This window comes from Leptinotarsa decemlineata, unplaced genomic scaffold, assembly GCF_025532065.1.
Source record: "Leptinotarsa decemlineata unplaced genomic scaffold, Ldec_3_MD MMD2_tig00000090_RagTag_RagTag, whole genome shotgun sequence".
Taxonomy (NCBI): domain Eukaryota; kingdom Metazoa; phylum Arthropoda; class Insecta; order Coleoptera; family Chrysomelidae; genus Leptinotarsa; species Leptinotarsa decemlineata.
The window spans coordinates 3,739,470-3,758,860 of NW_027412541.1; the positions used below are offsets into that span (position 1 = coordinate 3,739,470).

The window sequence follows — 19,391 nt, forward strand, 5'->3', positions numbered from 1 at the left end:
TTTTCATGATGATATGTTTGTTTTGAATCAATAAACTGACGAGCAGTGAAAGGATCTATTTGAGATAATTCGGTTTTTGACAATATAATGGTCTTGAATAACTTGATGAAATGTCCTTTATAAGTGCTGCAAACTACATCATAAACGTGTGTTATTAAAACAGATTCACTCTGAAAATATTCATTCAATTTAACAAATTTGAATTAAAACCCATTGAAGTAAAAAGAAAAAAAGTTTAATTTCGGATGCTTGTAACCTATGCTCGGTCCATTCTCGTACAAAATATAGTTGAAGAGGGGATTCCATTGTTCAATAATCCTTTCGACCACCATTAGTAATGAGAGTCATCTAGTTTGTGATGGACGCAAAATTTTGTGGAACTTCACATTACAAAATGTCTGAAATTCAGTAAATTGAGTTTGCGCCGCTTAGAGCTATTTTTAAAATAGCCATATATATTTCTGGCCAGATTCTCACAGTGGCGAGGCAAAACTTTACAGGCCTCACTAGCACATAGATGTAATGAATGACAAATGCAATTTCGTACTATAATACCAGGGAAATTTACTTTCAACCTACTCACTATTGAATTTTTGTAACCAAATATAGAGTTACAACCATCATCAGAGCCAAAACCAATTATATTTTCAAATTATACTCTTGCAGACTCAAATAAACTTTCAATTCTGTTATAAATTACTTCTGCTGTTGCACCTGTTTCTGCTTCAGCTGGATTTTCATTTGAAAAACATTGGTCCAAATTGAAAAATTTCGTGGTTATTTCAATTTTTGTTACCAAAGTACCGTACACACACACAAATATTTTTCACTACACCTATGTCTGTGGATTCATCTATCAAAATGCTAAATTTTTCCACTTTCAGTTCTTCAACTAGTTTAACAAAATGTGAATTTGCCAAAACATGTTTGATAACTCCTGTCACCTTCGTTCTTTCCATCTGCATTCCTTGCGCAATTTTTGAATCCGGAAACGCGTCTTTCAATAAAGGAATCAAATGATCACAAAATGTCATCGGCAAGTTGTGTTCCGCTAATAGCGCAGCAATTTTTATTTCTGCCCTACATACCTGATCCTTAATTTCGTCTCTTTTAGATATCATGGCAGTAATTTTTGGTTGATTCTCTGCAATTTTCTTTACGTTTTTTAATGTTTCACTCCCTTGCTATGATTTTTCAAAACAGTTATATCTGCTTGAAATTCTGTATCACAAACAATACATTTTGCATGAGAAGATTTTTCTCAAAAATACGTAGGTATAATACACGAATATTTCAACAATAGAACAGATCTTACCTTCTCCAGATTTTAACCATCCTTTGAAATCAGGAATACTTTCCCATTCACCCCTATATTTTTGAGACCTATTCTCGTTTGACTCAATTTTGAGGAAAAAATATGTTACAATTCGATAATTATGTTACAAGTGGCAACACTGGGCACCATGAATAATGGTGCCCAGTGTTGATTTCGAAAATGAGTGAGAGTAACCAGGCTCAATTAAATGCAAGAAATACCTATCGGTTTTCTCCAAGAAGATGAATGTCTCCGAACCGGATATAAAAATGTCAGGACAGACAATTCCGATTTCTGCTCTGATAAGTTTGTTGGGGTTTATATACACTGATATGTCTTGGCAAAATCAGCAAAGGCTGCTTCTCAAAAGCTTGGAACACTTCCGAACAAGAAAACTGTATACACCTCAATAACTTTCGATGCTTCATAAAGCTCATATCAGACCTTCTTTGGAGTATTGTTTCTATGTATGAAGCTCCACTCCTAAGCATACCCTGAAGCTGCTGGATTCCATCCAGAAAAGAGCGTTTTGCATAAAACAAAAAAATTCAAAGAGGTATATTTTTAAGACAGAATAATTTTTGGGAAAGAAAGATTTTGAGTTTCTACTTCTCCATCATTATACAAAAAAAGTGGAAATCTTCCAAAGAAAAAAAGAATGCTACCAATTTCAAAACGAACTCTATACAAAGATGTGTACTTCATACAATTCAAAACAACTACTTTCATAAAAACATAGAATTACACCAAAGAAAAATATTTTTGAAACAACTACTTCAAAATGAACAGTGAATTACACATAAAAAACCTTTCTTTTGTTTTGTATGAAGCTGGAGAAGTAGAAAACCAGAAGTTATCTCCTACAACATCATAGATTCATTCGTCACATTTTTCATATGTCACCGTTTTGTTTAAATGAATGTAATTTCTTTATAAACCTAATTTTGGTGAGATACTTTCATTACCTATTCAATAATTTATTGTTTGCTTCCGTTTTTCAATTGTAGATATTCTAGAAAAAGGAATGAAACTTTCTTCAAAAACTCGAATAAATAGTGTTTCTTATAATATATCTATTCAAAATACCTTTGAATACTATACCCAAATAAATTCATCTGATGAATAAAGGAACACGAAATACCACCATATCTGTGAATATGAAAAATATTTTCTTCTGGTTACATTGGTACTTAGATCTGGCATCACTGCTAGGTTAGCCATAGAGAGGTTATGTTTTATATGTGTGTTGCAATTTGTGGTTATGTCGTTATATGTTGGTTTTTCTCAATTTTATAATTTGGCTTTGAAGTATTCATTTTCAACTGTATATAAGTGCAGTAATCTCTGAGTGCAGTTAAGTGTCCTTGGATTCTGTGTTAGACAAGTAAACCGAATGTAATTTAACATAAACTTATGTCCATGTTCATCATTTAATATATTTATATGGATTTACTAATCTTCACATGTTAGTATACTGGTATCGCGATAATTCAATAAAAGTATTTTGAATATAAAACGTAAGAAATAGAAAAATGGGTCAAAAAAAGAAAATTGGAAAACAGCGAAAAGATAAATACTACCAGCTCGCGAAAGAAACAGGTATGATTTAAAATTGGAGGTAATTTTTTTGTACTCATTTTAACATTTTAGGTTTAAGATCCCGTGCGGCCTTCAAACTAATTCAATTAAATCGCAAGTTCGAATTTTTGCAAAAATCGCAAGTATGCATCGACCTATGCGCTGCACCAGGTGGATGGATGCAAGTTGCCAAACAGAATATGCCAGTTTCAAGCATTGTAGTTGGCATAGATCTGTTTCCAATCAAACCCATTCCTGGTTGTATAAGTTTAACAGAAGACATAACGACTGAAAAATGCCGAGTAGCATTATCAAGAGAGTTGAAAACCTGGAAAGCAGATGTTGTACTTCATGATGGTGCTCCGAATGTTGGTAGAAATTGGTTACATGATGCCTACCAACAAGCTTGTTTAACACTTAGTTCTCTGAAGTTAGCTTCGCAGTTTCTCAGGAAAGGAGGATGGTTCATTACTAAAGTGTTCAGATCAAAAGATTATCATGCACTCATATGGGTTTTGAAACAACTTTTCAAAAAAGTACACGCAACAAAACCTCAGGCATCACGTACGGAATCTGCAGAAATTTTTGTAGTATGTCAATATTACATTGCTCCAGATAAAATAGATCCAAAATTCATGGATCCAAAGTATGTGTTTGAAGAATTAGAAATTGAACCCAAAAATAAGCTTAATGTTTTTCACCCTGAAAAGAAAAAGAAAGTGAAAGCTGATGGATATCCTGAAAACGATTACACTTTATATACCAAGTTGAAGGTATCAGACTTCATTAAACATGAAAATGGAATTGATATATTGCAAAATGCTTCTGAGGTACGTATTTTACATAATTTATATTGTTATGAGATGGAATTGGTCAATACTAAATGGAGATCCATAACCTATCGAATAACATTTTATTATGAGATTTTCATAGTTTTCAAAATCACAACAGGTGTTTCACAATACAATAGCCAGTTCACTCGTGTGAATAAGCCTGATGAAGGTATTGTATAGTGTTGCAGTTTTGTAAATTGTCAACTGAAAATCTCACAAAGTGTTACTTGAATAAGTCATGTTATTACGACTATTGCTGTCAATCATGTTACAACTAGGTATAGGTTGACAATAAAGAAGTGGTACACACATTAAAATTTAAAAAGTGTATATAATAATTCCAAATTACAATTGAACATTGTATATTAAACACACTTTATAATTATGTCACTTATTTCACTTGTTCACTATTATTCGTCATGCTTCTGAAAATCAGTCGTATCTGTATCTCAATGAGCCTTTTTCCTAAGAATAGTACAGTGAACTTGTCACGAGAGGCAGCACTAGCAGTAGGGACAAACATAAACTATTCACATGTAAAACAGTGTTATTTACGTAATAGTAGTTTATTATTTAAAAATATAAATCTGACATAAAAAATTATTTTGTGCTAGTATAATGCCAACAAAGCATTGCTGTTTTGAGAATTGTACGTTGGATAATCGATATCCGATATATCGATATATATATATATATATATATATATATATATATATATATATATATATATATATATATATTTATGTATAGTAAATTTTTCATAGTCAATTACCCTTGATTAGAATGAGAAATAACCTCAATCGTTCATTATATTATATTCATTTATTTCATTGCTCACCATCTATATTTGATTCATATTTCACTCGAAAATAAATCTGAAATTCATAATTATTTTAAATTTCTTTTATTACAGTTTGAATCTACCGCTACTCTTTTACTAGAGTCTGTATACTAACCTGTCTATTAATTCACTTTTTTCAATCAATCAATCAAATATACTTTATTGTCTGAAGAAGTACATCTTGTAGACAAAGTCGTAAATAACATGTAAGATACAAAAATCTACATAAAAAAAACATACACAATTTAAACAAAATACAATAAACATAAGCTAAAAATGTGAAATACACTGAGGTATTCAGGTGGAAATAACAGGACATAGAAATAAAAGTTAAGATTCAAGTGAATCATCAAGATACTCCTGAACTGAATAATAGGCCCTATCAACAAGTAGCATTTTAACTGCTTTTTTGAATTTGTTAAGCACTATAATTTCTTTAATTCGGGCTGGTAAGTGGTTAAACAGTTTGATCCCGTTGAATATAATTGAATCCCTAACAAGGGAGCTCACAGGAATAGGCAGATCTATGTTACTATTGTGGCTACGAGTATTATATGAGGACGGGGGAGATGCACAAGAATATTTTTTTTTTATCAAGCAAATTGATTCCAAGATAAACAGGGCAGCTACTGTTAAAATACCGTGAGCTATGAAAAGAGGCTTGCAGTTACTTTTAAATTACGGCATGCAAGTCAACGTTTTAATGTTACAACATTGTTATCCTTTACAGTTGCAAATTTTAGTTTTGCTCCAGGAACATTTTCTTCTGTTAAAAACATTATTTTTTAATTGTACTTTACCATATGTTTATATGAGGATTAGGCAGTGTTTGTCTTTACCGAACTACTAGCGCTGCTAGTCAAATTCTTCAAACCATGTCGCCGTAGTGACGATTAATAGGATTATAGAAAAATAATATACAGGATGTAACATAAGTACGTTAAAATATTCAAGTGACATATTCCTGAGACAATTTCAAGAAAAAAATGTCTATATGAACTTCTGTCCGGAAATAGTTCATTTCGGAGACACTGGGTGTTGAAATTGAATTTTTTTGTTCGATTTTCAATAATAACATTTGCAAAAAATCAGTTATTTGCACGAAATTTGGTTCCCAGGGTTTGTTTGACGTGGAAAACTGTAAACTTTTGATACTTTTCATGAAAAACCTAATTCCCACACCTTTTCCAAGTAAAAAAGGTACACTTCCCCAACAATGCTGGAGGTAATCGTTTTCGAGATATTTACAATTATAACTAAAATTTCAAAAAACTTATGACAAAAACCAACCGTGTTTTGAAAAATTTCAATATGTATCTTGAAATCGAATGATTTTTATAAGAAAAGTTGTTTATTTTGACGAGATCCACCACATAAACTTTCTCAAGCATAAACTGGCAGTTTATGCTTGAGAAAGCTATTGTATTGCGAAACACGTGTCGCGGTTTTTGTAAAACACTTTATAGTGAAAATCATACAATAAACTGTATTAATTAGTTTTTAATATGGATTTTCATCAAGTATCGGCCAGTTCTATTCAATTATGAAAAAATAAGTAGTAATTAACAGAATTTATGCCAAGCATCTTGTGTTTTGCATACATAATGAGTTTTTATCACTGTACTGTTATTAAAAATGAAACAGAATTTGTTTTATATCCTATCTAGGACATGTATTTCAGTATTATGTGTTTATATTTATGTTGACGATTTGTCCAAGAGTCGAAAATAGGTCAGTGTGAGAGCTCGATCAGAGTTGAGTTATGCATATCATTCATAACATGGGTGACCGGATTTTGAACAGACTTTCTATGCAATTAGTTTCTTAGTGTTAATGACGATAACTATTTTAAAAATCATCAGACATATTAGATATATATTGAAAAACAGCATTGCAACAACCAAATTTTCGAAAAACACCAACATAAAACGACATGAAACAAAAGAATGGCTTTTTCTGTGATCAAGCCAGATAAAGCCATTAATCTGTTTCATGTCGTTTTGTGTTGGTGTTGTCTCAAAAATGTGCTTGTTGCAATGTTTTTTATTTTATATCTAATATGTCTGATTGTTTTTAAAATAGTTGTGTTATTAACTTTTCGGGCCCTGAAGAAGAATGTAATTAAATTCGAAACGTTGACAAGGAAACAATTTTTTTTTTTAAGAAAAATTGATCCTCTTACCCAACCAACCTTTCTACAGAAAAATTATTGAATCACTAAACTAGGTAACTTTCTATGCAATGTTCTCTGAAAATACTTTTCCCAATCCGTCTCCTGACGCGCACTTCGCTAAACAAGTTAGCATAATCAGGAGACAACTAAACCTGAATTAAATTGAAGAACAACCAAGTAAGCATATTCAGGAGATGACTAAAACTCGGTTTATGCCGGAGGTTCCAATTCCACCTATCAAGAAGTTAGATTAATTTCATCAGTTTGGACTTCCATTGTCTAATATTATATAAAATGATTTTAATTCCCTGAAAAAACTAAAAAGAAGAATTAAACATGAATAGCTGAGAATAACAATTATATTGAGCAAAAAATCTGAAATGAATTAACAGTGAAATAAAATACAAGTAAAAATAGAGTAATTGAACAAAAAAATAAAAAATTAAGAGATTCTAAGCCAAGTTACTTCCCAACGTTTTGATTTTTAGTATATTAACAATCGAAACATTGTGAAGTAACTTGGCTTGGAATCTCTTCATTTTTTATTTTTTTGTTCAATTACTCTATTTTTACTTGTATTTTATTTCACTGTTGATTCATTTCAGATTTTTTGCTCAATATAATTGTTATTTTCAGATATTCTTTTTTAATTCTTCTTTTTAATTCTTTCAGGGAATTCAAATCATTTTATGTAATATCAGACACTGGAAGTCCAAACTAATGAAATTCATCATGAAACATTGTCAATCACACCTTCAAACAAGAAGTTAGACTCTTGTCTTCTCTTAGTTTACACAGATTTCTTGAAGACTTCTAAAGGTTGCGTGTAGGAGTAACTGGTTGTCAGTAAAAATGATTTATTTTGAATAATTCTTCAAATGACACCAACGTGTTATTATTTATTGATATTTGAGTTTGTGTGATTTTGAATAGATGTTTGCAATAAAATATTCATTATGATACATTCATAATTTTAGTGCATGTTTTTGTTTATGAGACAATTTTTTAGATAGTAAATTGATATTTATTTTGGATATTTCACAAAAGTTTCAATTATGTTTTGGTTATTCAATTTTCTTGAGTGTTGAATATTTACTAAGGACATTTTCATAGGAATTGATATTTATTTTGGATATTTCACAAAAGTTTCAATTATGTTTTGGTTATTCAATTTTCTTGAGTGTTGAATATTTACTAAGGACATTTTCATAGGAATACAATAAACATTAAAAAAAATTATTTCTCATTTTCATGATGATCTACCATGTAGTAACGGCTACATCCATCGATTTAATATTTATTTAATTTGTTATAGATTGTATTTGATGATACAGATATACTTAATAACGAAAAAACCACTCCTGAAATCAAGGAATGTGTAAAGGATATAAAAGTTCTTGGTAGAAAAGACCTTCGTAATCTGTTGACTTGGCGAAAGTTTTTCCATGATGAATATGTGAAACAGCAGACTGATTCAGAAGAAAAAAATGAAATTGATGGTGATCCAAAGGTGAAAAAGGATGACTCTGGAGATAGTAATGATGACGATAATGACTTAAAACAAGTGGATCAACAAATTACTGAATTACAAGAAGGTGAATATCGTGAACAGAAACGCAAAAAAAAGAAAGTTCAGAAAGAACGGAGGAAACTCAATGAACGTTTGAATCTAAAAATGATTTTGAAAAATGATGATGGACCAACAATGGTAGGTGATGATATGTTTTCATTAAAGCAAGTAAAGGATTCTACAAAGATGAAAAAAATCATCGATCAAACACCTGATACAGTGGCACAATCAGATGGAGAATCAGATGACGAAAGAAAAATTCCAAAATATACAAAATATGAAAAAGGACAAGGTCATTTGGATAGTTCAGGAACTTATTATAAGGATTCTGACTCTGAGCTTGAATATGAAACTGAGAATGAAGATGAAGAGATTAAAGAAGGACTAGGTAAACAATTTAAAAAAAAATTTAAAATATTTTTAGTCATTTAATATTAACTTTGTTTATACAAAGATGCAATATGCTGATTATCACTGTTAAATTTTCCTAAATGAATAGTTACTCCTGCATTTTCTTCGCTGGTTGAAAATACTTCTCCCACAATTACGGGACTGTAACACTCTTCTTGATACATAAATTAAGCAACCATATTTGACATCTGAATAGATGGGCTTTCATTTCCAAAAACGATATGAACAAAAAGCTAAAAAATTATGTAAAATTAAATTCTATTTGGAGGCTCAAAATAATAGGATTTAAAAATATATATTAGGTCGATTATAGGAATGTAAGCTTTCACGGCTGGCGTCAATGTTTTGATTGGTTTTCGGGTTTTGGCGTGGTCTACCAACCATATTTAACATCTGAATATACGGGCTTTCGTTTCTAAAAACGACTGGGTTTTGCCGTAGTTTTCTTTGGTTATAATCTCCAAACGTTTCAACCGCAACTGCAGCAGTCATCTTCAGTGGCGTGGTGGGAGTACTCTTCTTCACTTGACAACTGAAACTGAAGCTATCATTTCTGCCATGTTATTTATAGTGCTGATTTTCCGCGCACTTTCACTAATGGCGGAAACCAATCAAAACATGTTAGGTCGATTGTCAAAATACATAAAAAAGCTGAAAACAGTTGACAAATTTGAAAACCTTTTCAATATTTTAGGATAGTTCATCATAAATAATTGTAGATAGGTTTGCTAAATCGTCAGCTATTTCTGTTCACATCAATTTTTCAGAAAGGTCATCTGTGAAAATATTTACCTGTTTTTTTTCTTATATTCATTTCAATATTTTTTTTAATTGTTGCAATCTCATATGCAATTAGTAATTTTGAACTGTTATGTATTCTTGTTTTCTTTGAATTCACTCATAGTTTGCCATATTTTAAATGAAAGCATAGTACTATAAAGTGAAACGAAGTTTTTTGATTAATGAAAATACATTTGATCTGGTTTTTTCATAGGACTGGGAGAGGAAGAGAGTGGTGATGATTCACCTAAGAAGAGAGTAAAAATAAATTCTCAGAAAAAAAGTAAAACAATGGAGGAACATCCTCTCATCACCGATTTAGACTATAGAGACAAAGAAAAAAAGAAAGCCCATAAAGCAGAACTCTGGTTCGATAGAGTTGCTTTCAAAAATCTTATTGATGAAAAGGATGAGGATGCAGATTTGGATAGAATGGTGGAGAATTTCAAGAAAAAAGGAGGCAAAGTTATTGGAGAGGAAATAGGAGATTTGAATAAACAAAGTAGGAAAGTTAGCAAGAAAGATCTTCGGGAAGAATCAGAAGACAGCGACTACAACTCTGAAGAAAAAGAAGGTGCTGATAGTGATGATACAGGTAGTGACTCAGATTACGACGTAGAGAAAGAATTTCATGTTCCAGTAAACAATACAAAAAAAGATGGATTTGAAATCGTAAAATCAACAGGTAAGTTATTTAAGCACAAATATCATTTATTATATAAAGACAAATTTTATTTCTACAAGAATGGCACCAAACTAAAAATTGAAATTAAGAAGTAAAGTAAATTATAAATAGAAGAAGAACTTTACTTCCAGATAGGCAAGCCTAATATAAACATAATCAGTGTACTTTATCTAAACATAATACACAAAAGTCAAGATAAATTAGTCTATTATAACCAAATAACAGCAAATCACAAAAAAAGGAAAAAAAGTGAATGTATGTGAATATGTATTGAACAAAACATTATATAATGTTATGAAACAATAATCCTATTGGTCGACTGGATGACGGCAAAAGTGGAGGAGTGGGGGTGGTCTGAAGCGGGCTTTGTAGGTCTAAGTCCAATTTTACACAGAATGAACGCCTCGTCTCTGCCAGACGTCCATTCTGTGTGAAATGGGCCTGAGGTCCAAAAATCGCCAGAATGGACCTGCTCAAATTTGCAAGTGATTTTCCATAAGGAATGAGCCAGAACTCTTACAGCTAGATTATTATTACAGCGTTCGAATCCTTTTCTGCAATACTCAATTAATAAATAATTATTAATTATGATTTCATCTGTCATGAGCTTTCAGCCAAGTTTGAATTTGTCAAGAAATTTTTTGCTTTCAAATGATGGATTTGAAAAAGTGTGTACCTGTCTGTGTGTAATATAATTTAATTTATTCTGTCAGTAATTTTTTTGATATTTGGTAAATTAGTTGCAAATGATTTCTGAAGCAAATATTCTCAACCACTTTTTCAACAATAATACTGATGTTTGGAATCATTTGAAAATTTCATAGAGAAAATCTGATTTTGAAACAGTTTGAACAATATGATTAAAAATGATCACTCATTGATCTGTGATTCTCAATATTAAGTAACAAAAAATTGTTCTATCTAGGTAAAAAACGAAAACATAAATTGAGCTCAGAAGAATTGGCCCTTGGAAGTGTTATAGTCAACAGCAAAAAGGCAAAACGAGATCTTGTGGATGCCGCTTGGAACAGATACACGTTTAATGATGAAAATTTGCCAGACTGGTTTGTTAAAGAAGAAGAGAAACATATGAAAAGGGAAGTTCCGGTTCCAAAGGTGAGTGATGGTTGTAGAATTTTGATGAGGCAACGAGCAGAAGGGTTGAAATGATAAGTATAACTGTTTTATATGAAATGGAAGTCATCATTGTTTTCAGGGAGGTACAGTTTCAGTAATAGTCAAATTTACAGGTTTACCTAAAGGTAATACAATTTAACTTATTACTGTCAATAATTAGAACTGAGCAAAAACTACAATGCAAATGACAACCCATAAAAATTAGGAACCAACAAAATACCATATCAATATCACAAAAACCTACAGTGTCAACATTATGAAAATTATGTTGATCACTAATAATATGTACAGAAATGAAAAATGCAACAATTAAAGTAGTTGTGAATATATGAAATCAACAAATTGTTTAGTTACAAATTAGTGTAAAAATATACCTTGGCAACAGAACTTTAGGAATTGTTTAGCACAATGTATACATTTATAGAATTTTCAATCAGAGCTGCAAATATTAAAAGGAAATAGAGAGATCATAGTTTCTAATATGTAAATATCACACCACACCAAATTTTTGCTCTCTAGTAAATTTTAAAAATTTAGAATAGAGTGAAGTGAAATTGAATTTTCTACAAATTTCACATTGAAATTGAAATCTATAAAATAAAATGTAATTCCATATTCAAATTATAATAATTGGCGCCCAATATAAGTAACTAGAAAGAAAAAGGATTTTGAAATAACATTATAACAGTTATACATAGACAAAATATCACTTATTATATTTACTTAAAAACAAAAAAAATCAAATTCAGTTAAAATCTATAAAATGAAATTCAATTTCATATCAAAATTATAATAACTGACGCCCAATATAAGTAATAAGAAAGACAAAAGATTTTGAAATAATAATAAACCCTTATACACACACACATACACATAGAAGCAGGGTAACTGCACATACGCTATATCTTAGAACAAAATGACAATTTCAATTATTCCACTCAATGACATAATGTTCCAGTGAGGCCCTCATCCAAAATGAATTCTTTAATATTCAATTGTTAATTGCAATTATTCAACTGCATTCAATTTATCCCTATTGATAATTGAGCCAACCAGAATAACTAATACCAGCCAGAATTTCATTGATGTTTTAATCATCTCTGACCCCGATTCGGTGATCAAAGTAACATATAGATATTCCAGGTATTTCTGACTATCTTGCTTCTGAAAGAAGAAATATGTGGATTGGACACCACAAATAGTACAAGAGAGGGGTATTGTAGATGATATTATAAGGAAGAAAAAGTTTAGGTTAATTTTCATGGCTTCCAACAAATTCATTTTTTTCCCGTTATTACATATCCAAATCCCGAATAAGCTACATAACCTGTATTTTTATTGGATTATTTAGTAAAAATGGAATTAATCAACAACTAAAATCAACAATTTAAAAGATTCTCATTTTCTCTGTCATTTTCAGAGTTGTTACATTCAAAAAAAGTATATTTTCTTAACTCTTAAATGGGTGGTTCAAATCTAAGCTCTGGAAATAAAAAACTTTTATACATCATTAATAAATGTTTGTTAAGCAGATAACTTTTATTTTATTTTGATAGGAAAATTATAGATAATTTCATTTTCAGGAATTAGTTGATGAATATAATAAAAAATTGGAAGATATAAATGTGAGACCCATCAAAAAGGTTATTGAGGCAAAAGCAAGAAAGAAGAAACGTGCATTGAAGAAATTAGACAGAGCCAAGAAGAAAGTTGAGGCACTTATGGACAATGTTGACGTAACTGATCGTGAAAAAGCTAAACAGATAAGACAGTGAGTAGACAAATGATATTTAATATCACAGAAAAATTAATTATGCAATAAATTGATGGATGTATCTGTTACTACGTGGTAGGAAATCATAATGAAGAAAAGAGAATTGAAACTTTTTATGATATTTACCACTTTTATTTGTAAGTAACGTTACTGCAGTTTCGTCCTATAAGGACATTTTCAAGAGTTTAATGTGTAAGTTTGAAAATGTCCTTATAGGACGAAACTGCAGTAACATTAGTTACAAATAAAGTGGTAAAAAATATAAGTTACAATTCTCTTTTCTTCATTAATTATGCAATTGAGATATTCTTCACTTGTGAATATTATATTGTACAGGAAACTGTATACTAGAAACATACACTTGCAAACTTTTGGTAACAAAACAAAAATGCAATAATGAGAATATTAATAACAGCAATATATTTCAGAGAATGCTTTGCTTTAAAAAAAGAACATAAATATGAAATGAAACAATTTCACATATTTTTACATAAAAGTTTCAGAACTATCTAGACATTACTTAAGTGAAAAATGATTTAACTTGTTCAGAAGCTCTCTGACATCTTCTTTGAATTTTTTCAGGATAACATTTTGAGTCTCTGCGGTAATTTATTGAAAAATCTTATAGATGCATAGGATGGGTGTAGGATAATTATGACTCAGTCTAGCTTTCAAGCCAGATCAAGTCATAATTAGATTTGGTCTAGCTTTCAAGCTAGACCAAGTCATAGTTAGAACAAGCATTTTTAAATGGGTTTACTAGACTCGCATATACTGTCAAAGATATTATTTGCTTTGAATATTCTCTGGCACGACTGAAGAAAGTTCAGTTTGAATATTACTCTTAGTATTCTTTTATGGATAATGAATATATAAGACAAATTATCGTTTGAACCACACATTCAATAGCTGCATTTCAAGAATCTTACGATTAGCCAATAGTAACGTTGATCTTGAGATGTTTAACATCTCCTTGCATCATTTTAAAACTCAATTACGGAATACTGTGCTTTAATGTTTTAGTGTATAGTTTATGGTAGTATATGTTTCATTGTCGCTCATTGTTTTTTTGTCGTTTTATACTTTAAAATTAACCCCTTTTTCAACTTCAAATTTACCCCTTTTGAGCTATTGTTAGTTGGAATGTGTAATTCATTATCTTATCTGATTTTATTTTAATTATCATTCAACATTGTAATACTTTAAATGGGCGTGTCCGTAAATAAATAAATAAATAAATTGATGGATGTAGCCGTTACTACGTGGTAGGGGATCATAATGAAGAAAAGAGAATTGAAACTTTCTATGTTTTTTACCACTTTTATTTGTAACTAACGTTACTGCAGTTTCGTTCTATAAGGACATTTTCAAACTTATATATTAAACTCTGAGGGTGTACTAAAAAGACCATAGCCCAAAAAATAAATGAAATCTTGGGGTTACTCAAATTCGGTTTATTTCAATGTAAAGAAAACAATCACAATAATCTTCAAATTCAAATTCGGCAATCTCATCTTAGATAAACATCAAGTTGGAAATAAATCATGTACTGAATTTCTAGGTATGTATATTGATTTTATCAATTAAGATTTAGCGACCATGATACATCACTCAGTAGAAAGGTAGTAACAGGTTGCTTATTCAGTAAGGATACAATCTAATGAGCTTGATGGAATTATTGACTAAAATACATACTTCTCTCTAGTGAGTCTCATATCAGATATGGTATAGCATATTTATTACAAAAAAGAGATAAAAGATACTTGTGCAGGGTTGGAGCAAGAGAACATTGTAGACCTCAGTTTGTTAATCAGCAAATTTTGACAGTCACAATTTTTTTATCTATCTTAGAAACTGTCTGTTTGATGCATAAAAAACAACTGTATCCACTTGATTCTGCCAGTCATCATATTAATAGTCAAAACAATAATAAATTTTATCTGCCAATCCTTAAAACGACTATTATAAAAAATTCGCTCATTTATAAGAGCATATAATCATCCGCCAGCACAAGTCCGAAAACATTAAAAGCTCCATGATATTCAGGAAGGAAGAAGATAATTTCTTTGTACCTAAAACATATAACCTTCAATAATACTATAATGATACATTTCAATGATTCAACTACTGTTTTCAACTACAGAGCTATATTTTATATCATTTAGCTATTGCTATTTTGTAATTATTGATTATACCTGCACCATTTATATATATATATATATATATATATATATATATATATATATATATATATATATATATTCTTGTGCAAGCTCATTAACTTTTATTTAAATAGTTTACTTCCATTTTTATTGTTGTACTTGTTTTATTTATATATTAATGTATGTTTATTTAATGACGATTTCAACATTTTTATTGTATTTACTGATCCTGTGGACACTTTGAGTAAGTATATTTTGCAGATTTGCAAATCTAATAACTTTGTCAATAAGAAGTATATTTCTTAGACAATAAAGCACAGTTTTGATTGTTGATTGATTGATATCTATGGTGAAAAAGTCATCTGGAACGCTCACTTGGAAAATGTTTCACATAGACTGTCCATATGGATAAGTTTAAGTTTTTGTGAAAATCTTGGGGCTTGGGTCGCAAACAAACCTTTTGAATATTTGTGATGATTGTTAGACCAACAATTACATACGAAACAATAGCCTGGTGGCCGCTTGAAGGCCATGTATTTTTGGAATTTCTTTCCGATTTTTTGCTTCCTAAAGGTTTATACATCCTCCGATGTCATCAGAGATATTAACTCAGGATTTATAAACCTCTGAGTAAGCTAGCAACTCGCGCTAGCAAAATTTCAGAAAGAAGTTTCAAAAATCCAAGGCCTTCAACCCAAAAAATAGTGGCACTGGAAACCTCGGCCGCGAAAGCCTTAACCATGTTGAGACATACTGCCTGGCTATCACAAAACAGGCTTATGTGGAGCATAGCCAACTGCTGCCTGAAGTGAAAGTCACAGCATTTCAGAAATAATCTCCAATTTGTTTTACTTGATGCTTTCAGTGATTCACCTAAATCTATTCAGGATGCCACATCTCTCTGTATTCAAAAGCACTTTGAAACATAAGTTGAAGTGACCTCCATTTCAATTAGTACTGTTTTCTGTGTTTTTTTATTTAATTGATTTTAACTTTTGATTCAGCTGTAGCTATGGATTGTGTTAGCTGCAGTTATAAATTTTATATAGTGATCAACTGTATTTCTGTGGAGTAACCAATCAAGAGAGACTTTCATCACAAGTTTATATAAAATCATAAATACATAAAAAGAAGCGTGACTACTGGAAGGGAAGAAAGCATATTATATGCTATTTGCTAAACTATTTGAATTCTTAATACTTGCTTCGTATAATTTCATATTTTAATGAGACATTTTTCTCCTAGGTTATACAAGAAGGCTAAACAGGAGCCCAAGAAGGAGGTGACATATGTTGTATCGAAGAAACATATGGCTGCAAAAAGAGTTCAGAGACCAAGTGGAGTTAAAGGTCATTATAAGGTTGTAGATGCAAGGATGAAGAAAGATTTGAAAGCACAAAAGAAGAAGATGAAGACTATGGGAAGGGGAAGAAAAAGTAAAGGTGCTCGTAAAGGTGGTAGTAATAACAGTAGTAAAGGCAGGACTCCTAATAAAAAACAAAGATAAATAACATGATCATAGATTTTGTAAACTTCTAAATTATGTTAATAAATATCAACTTGTTTGTTATGAGTTTACTTCAATTAATTCTATCAATAATTGGTACTATACTGTTGAGTTTATTAAAAAGTTACATTTTTATTTTACTCTAAGCATCAAGCACAAGAGTGACAACTCTTGCATCTCAAGTCTTCTATATATGCAGTGATTTAAAATTGTTATAATGATCTTTCAATAATGTAGTTCTTTAAAAACTGCAAATGACTTTATCATCAAAGATATAGACGATTCAATGATCATTTAAATTTTTATTTTGATTGTCTGGTCGGCTTTAATAAATTTACAAATTTTGGATAATGGTTGTCTGAATATTTCAAAAATTTACTAGCATCGGTGAAAATAAAATTGAGGACGTCAAAAACGAAAACAACGAACTATTGATTTCTGACGAATCAAAAGCAAATGCTTTCAACAAATATTTTTGTGGAGTTGGAGAATCGCTCGCCAATAAAATACCAAAAACGTCACGAAAACAAAATAGAACAAGGCTTTACCAAACTTTAATAATAATAATAATTAACAGCTTTATTTCAGAGTAGATTACAAACTTTTATTGCAAAAGGTCGGTAACATAGAATGAAATGGCGTCAAACAAGAAGGTACAGATTTTTTGTTATAAATATGTTTTTCAGTTACCGTTAGTCTATGAAGGGGATATATATATATATATATATATATATATATATATATATATATATATATATATATATATATATATATATATATTCATTTGTTCTAGTGGGATACTTACAAGCAGGTGTATTTTCAGTGAAGCGGTGTGAATTTTAAATGAACATTGGGCATTCATAGATATAAATCGCGTAGATTGTCATTATATTGGTGGATTTGAATACTGTTCTGCATGTTTGGTTATAATTTAAGTTGTTAATTCCTCTTATTATTCTTTTTTGAACTATGACCCTGTAGACGAGAAGGAAAAATTAACCATAATTCAAGAACTAGATTCCAAGAAAACTCCAGGAGTAGATGGAATAAGCACAAAAGTGATCCAAGAAATCTCAAATGAAATTCTGTCACTTCTTACCCACCCTATAAATAACATATTTGCTACTAGCAAATGTCCGAGTCGTTTTAAAAAATCCGTAATCACACCAATCTACAAAAAGGGAGATGAAACATTATTATCGAATTACAGACCCATATCAGTAATTACCTCTCTTGCAAAAATATTCGACCTGACTTCTTAAACAAACATAAAATAATATCTGATAAGCAATTTGGCTTTCGAGAAAAAATGTCAACAAACGAAGCAATTGCCTTCCTAGCAAAGAAGTACCCAACTCCTTAGATAAGAGTCAGCCCAATTTGTGAGTGTTCCTGGATTTGGCCAAGGATTTTGACACGGTTAGCCATGAAAAGTTGTTACAAACTTTGTACGATATAGGATACGAGGAGAACCGAACAAACTACTCACTAGTTACCTTTCTGATAGAAGACAAGTAGTGAAAATTAACAATGTACTAAGTGAAGAAGGGGTAATCAACTGCGGCGTACCCCAAGGTACAGTTTCAGGACCGATACTCTTCTCCATTTATATAAATGACTTGTTATTGTCAAACATGTCAACAGGAAACATTATCAGCTTCGCCGACGACACTGCTATCCTCTATACAGATCAAACATGGGACACATTGAAAAACAAAGTAGATCTGAAAATAATCATATTCAGTTGGTTCAGTCAAAAAATATTAACTGTCAATTTTGAAAAAACATTTTTCATTCCATTTGCCAATAATAAAAACACACTACCCAATTTTGATAATTTGAACGTAGAATATAACGGAAATGTGGAAGTAATACATTCGCGAAATGACATAAAGTACTTAGGAGTAACAATTGTTAAACACCTACGCTTGGATCTTCACATAACGAAGACATTAAGATGATTATTATATAGATTCAGAAAATTAAAAAACATACTTGACATCACTTACCTAAAAATGATATACTACGCTCTCGTTCAGTCAAGGCTACAATATGCCATTCCCAGCTGGGGTAGTTCAGTTAGAACCCATTTGAAGTCCTCCAATATACTATTCCAAGAAACAGGTATACTCGACCTCAGACAACTTTTTATGCATCAAATAATCATATACATCTACAAAAACAAATCTGAAGTAAAAAAATCAATCACAAATATGAAACAAAGCATAAAGAAAATGAACATGTCCAAACAATACAAACTAAAAGAAATGTGGTAACACGAAACTACACTTACCTATCATCTAAAATATTCAATCACTTACCCGAAACACTCAAAACACATCTTACTTCGCACTATTCACTGAATATGATTGAAAGAATATTCAAAAAATTCATTGTTCAACTTGGAAGAGATACAGTACATTTCTTAATCGAAAGTTAACAAAAGCAGTCAATAACAAGCTTACCTACCATTTCTAATTCACTTACCAATTAAACCAATCAATCTAGAATGTTCCAACATAGTTATAGGGTTTTAATCTTTTTAACGTATCCATAATGTTTCAAAGTAGCTATAAGATTTTACTAAAAAAATCACTTTTATCATAAATTAGTTTTTAATGTCTA

General features: G+C 30.6%; 1 protein-coding gene and 1 long non-coding RNA gene across 2 annotated transcripts; one reads left to right on the forward strand and one right to left on the reverse strand.

The window, feature by feature from the left end:
* Nucleotides 1-221: 221 nt before the first annotated feature.
* On the reverse strand, nt 222-1,067 carry LOC111511817 (uncharacterized). Its single transcript, XR_002722987.2, has 2 exons — nt 584-1,067; nt 222-398 (listed from the first exon to the last, which is right to left on the reverse strand). It is a non-coding gene; the product is annotated as an uncharacterized lncRNA (long non-coding RNA).
* Nucleotides 1,068-2,526: 1,459 nt separating this feature from the next.
* Nucleotides 2,527-16,829, forward strand: LOC111511818 (pre-rRNA 2'-O-ribose RNA methyltransferase FTSJ3). Its single transcript, XM_023167834.2, has 7 exons — nt 2,527-2,914; nt 2,966-3,723; nt 8,056-8,698; nt 9,716-10,186; nt 11,112-11,302; nt 12,907-13,094; nt 16,505-16,829. Exons 1-7 carry the CDS (start codon nt 2,848-2,850, stop codon nt 16,764-16,766), a joined length of 2,580 nt encoding a protein of 859 aa, XP_023023602.2. The 5' UTR covers nt 2,527-2,847; the 3' UTR covers nt 16,767-16,829.
* The last annotated feature ends 2,562 nt before the right edge of the window (nt 16,830-19,391 follow it).

Coding starts and splice junctions, on each gene's coding strand:
- LOC111511818 (XM_023167834.2), top strand. CDS start 2,848: ATGGGTCAAAAAAAGAAAATTGGAAAACAGCGAAAAGATAAATACTAC. Junction 8,699..9,715: donor AGAGATTAAAGAAGGACTAG/GTAAACAATTTA, acceptor GTTTTTTCATAG/GACTGGGAGAGGAAGAGAGT. Junction 10,187..11,111: donor TGAAATCGTAAAATCAACAG/GTAAGTTATTTA, acceptor TGTTCTATCTAG/GTAAAAAACGAAAACATAAA.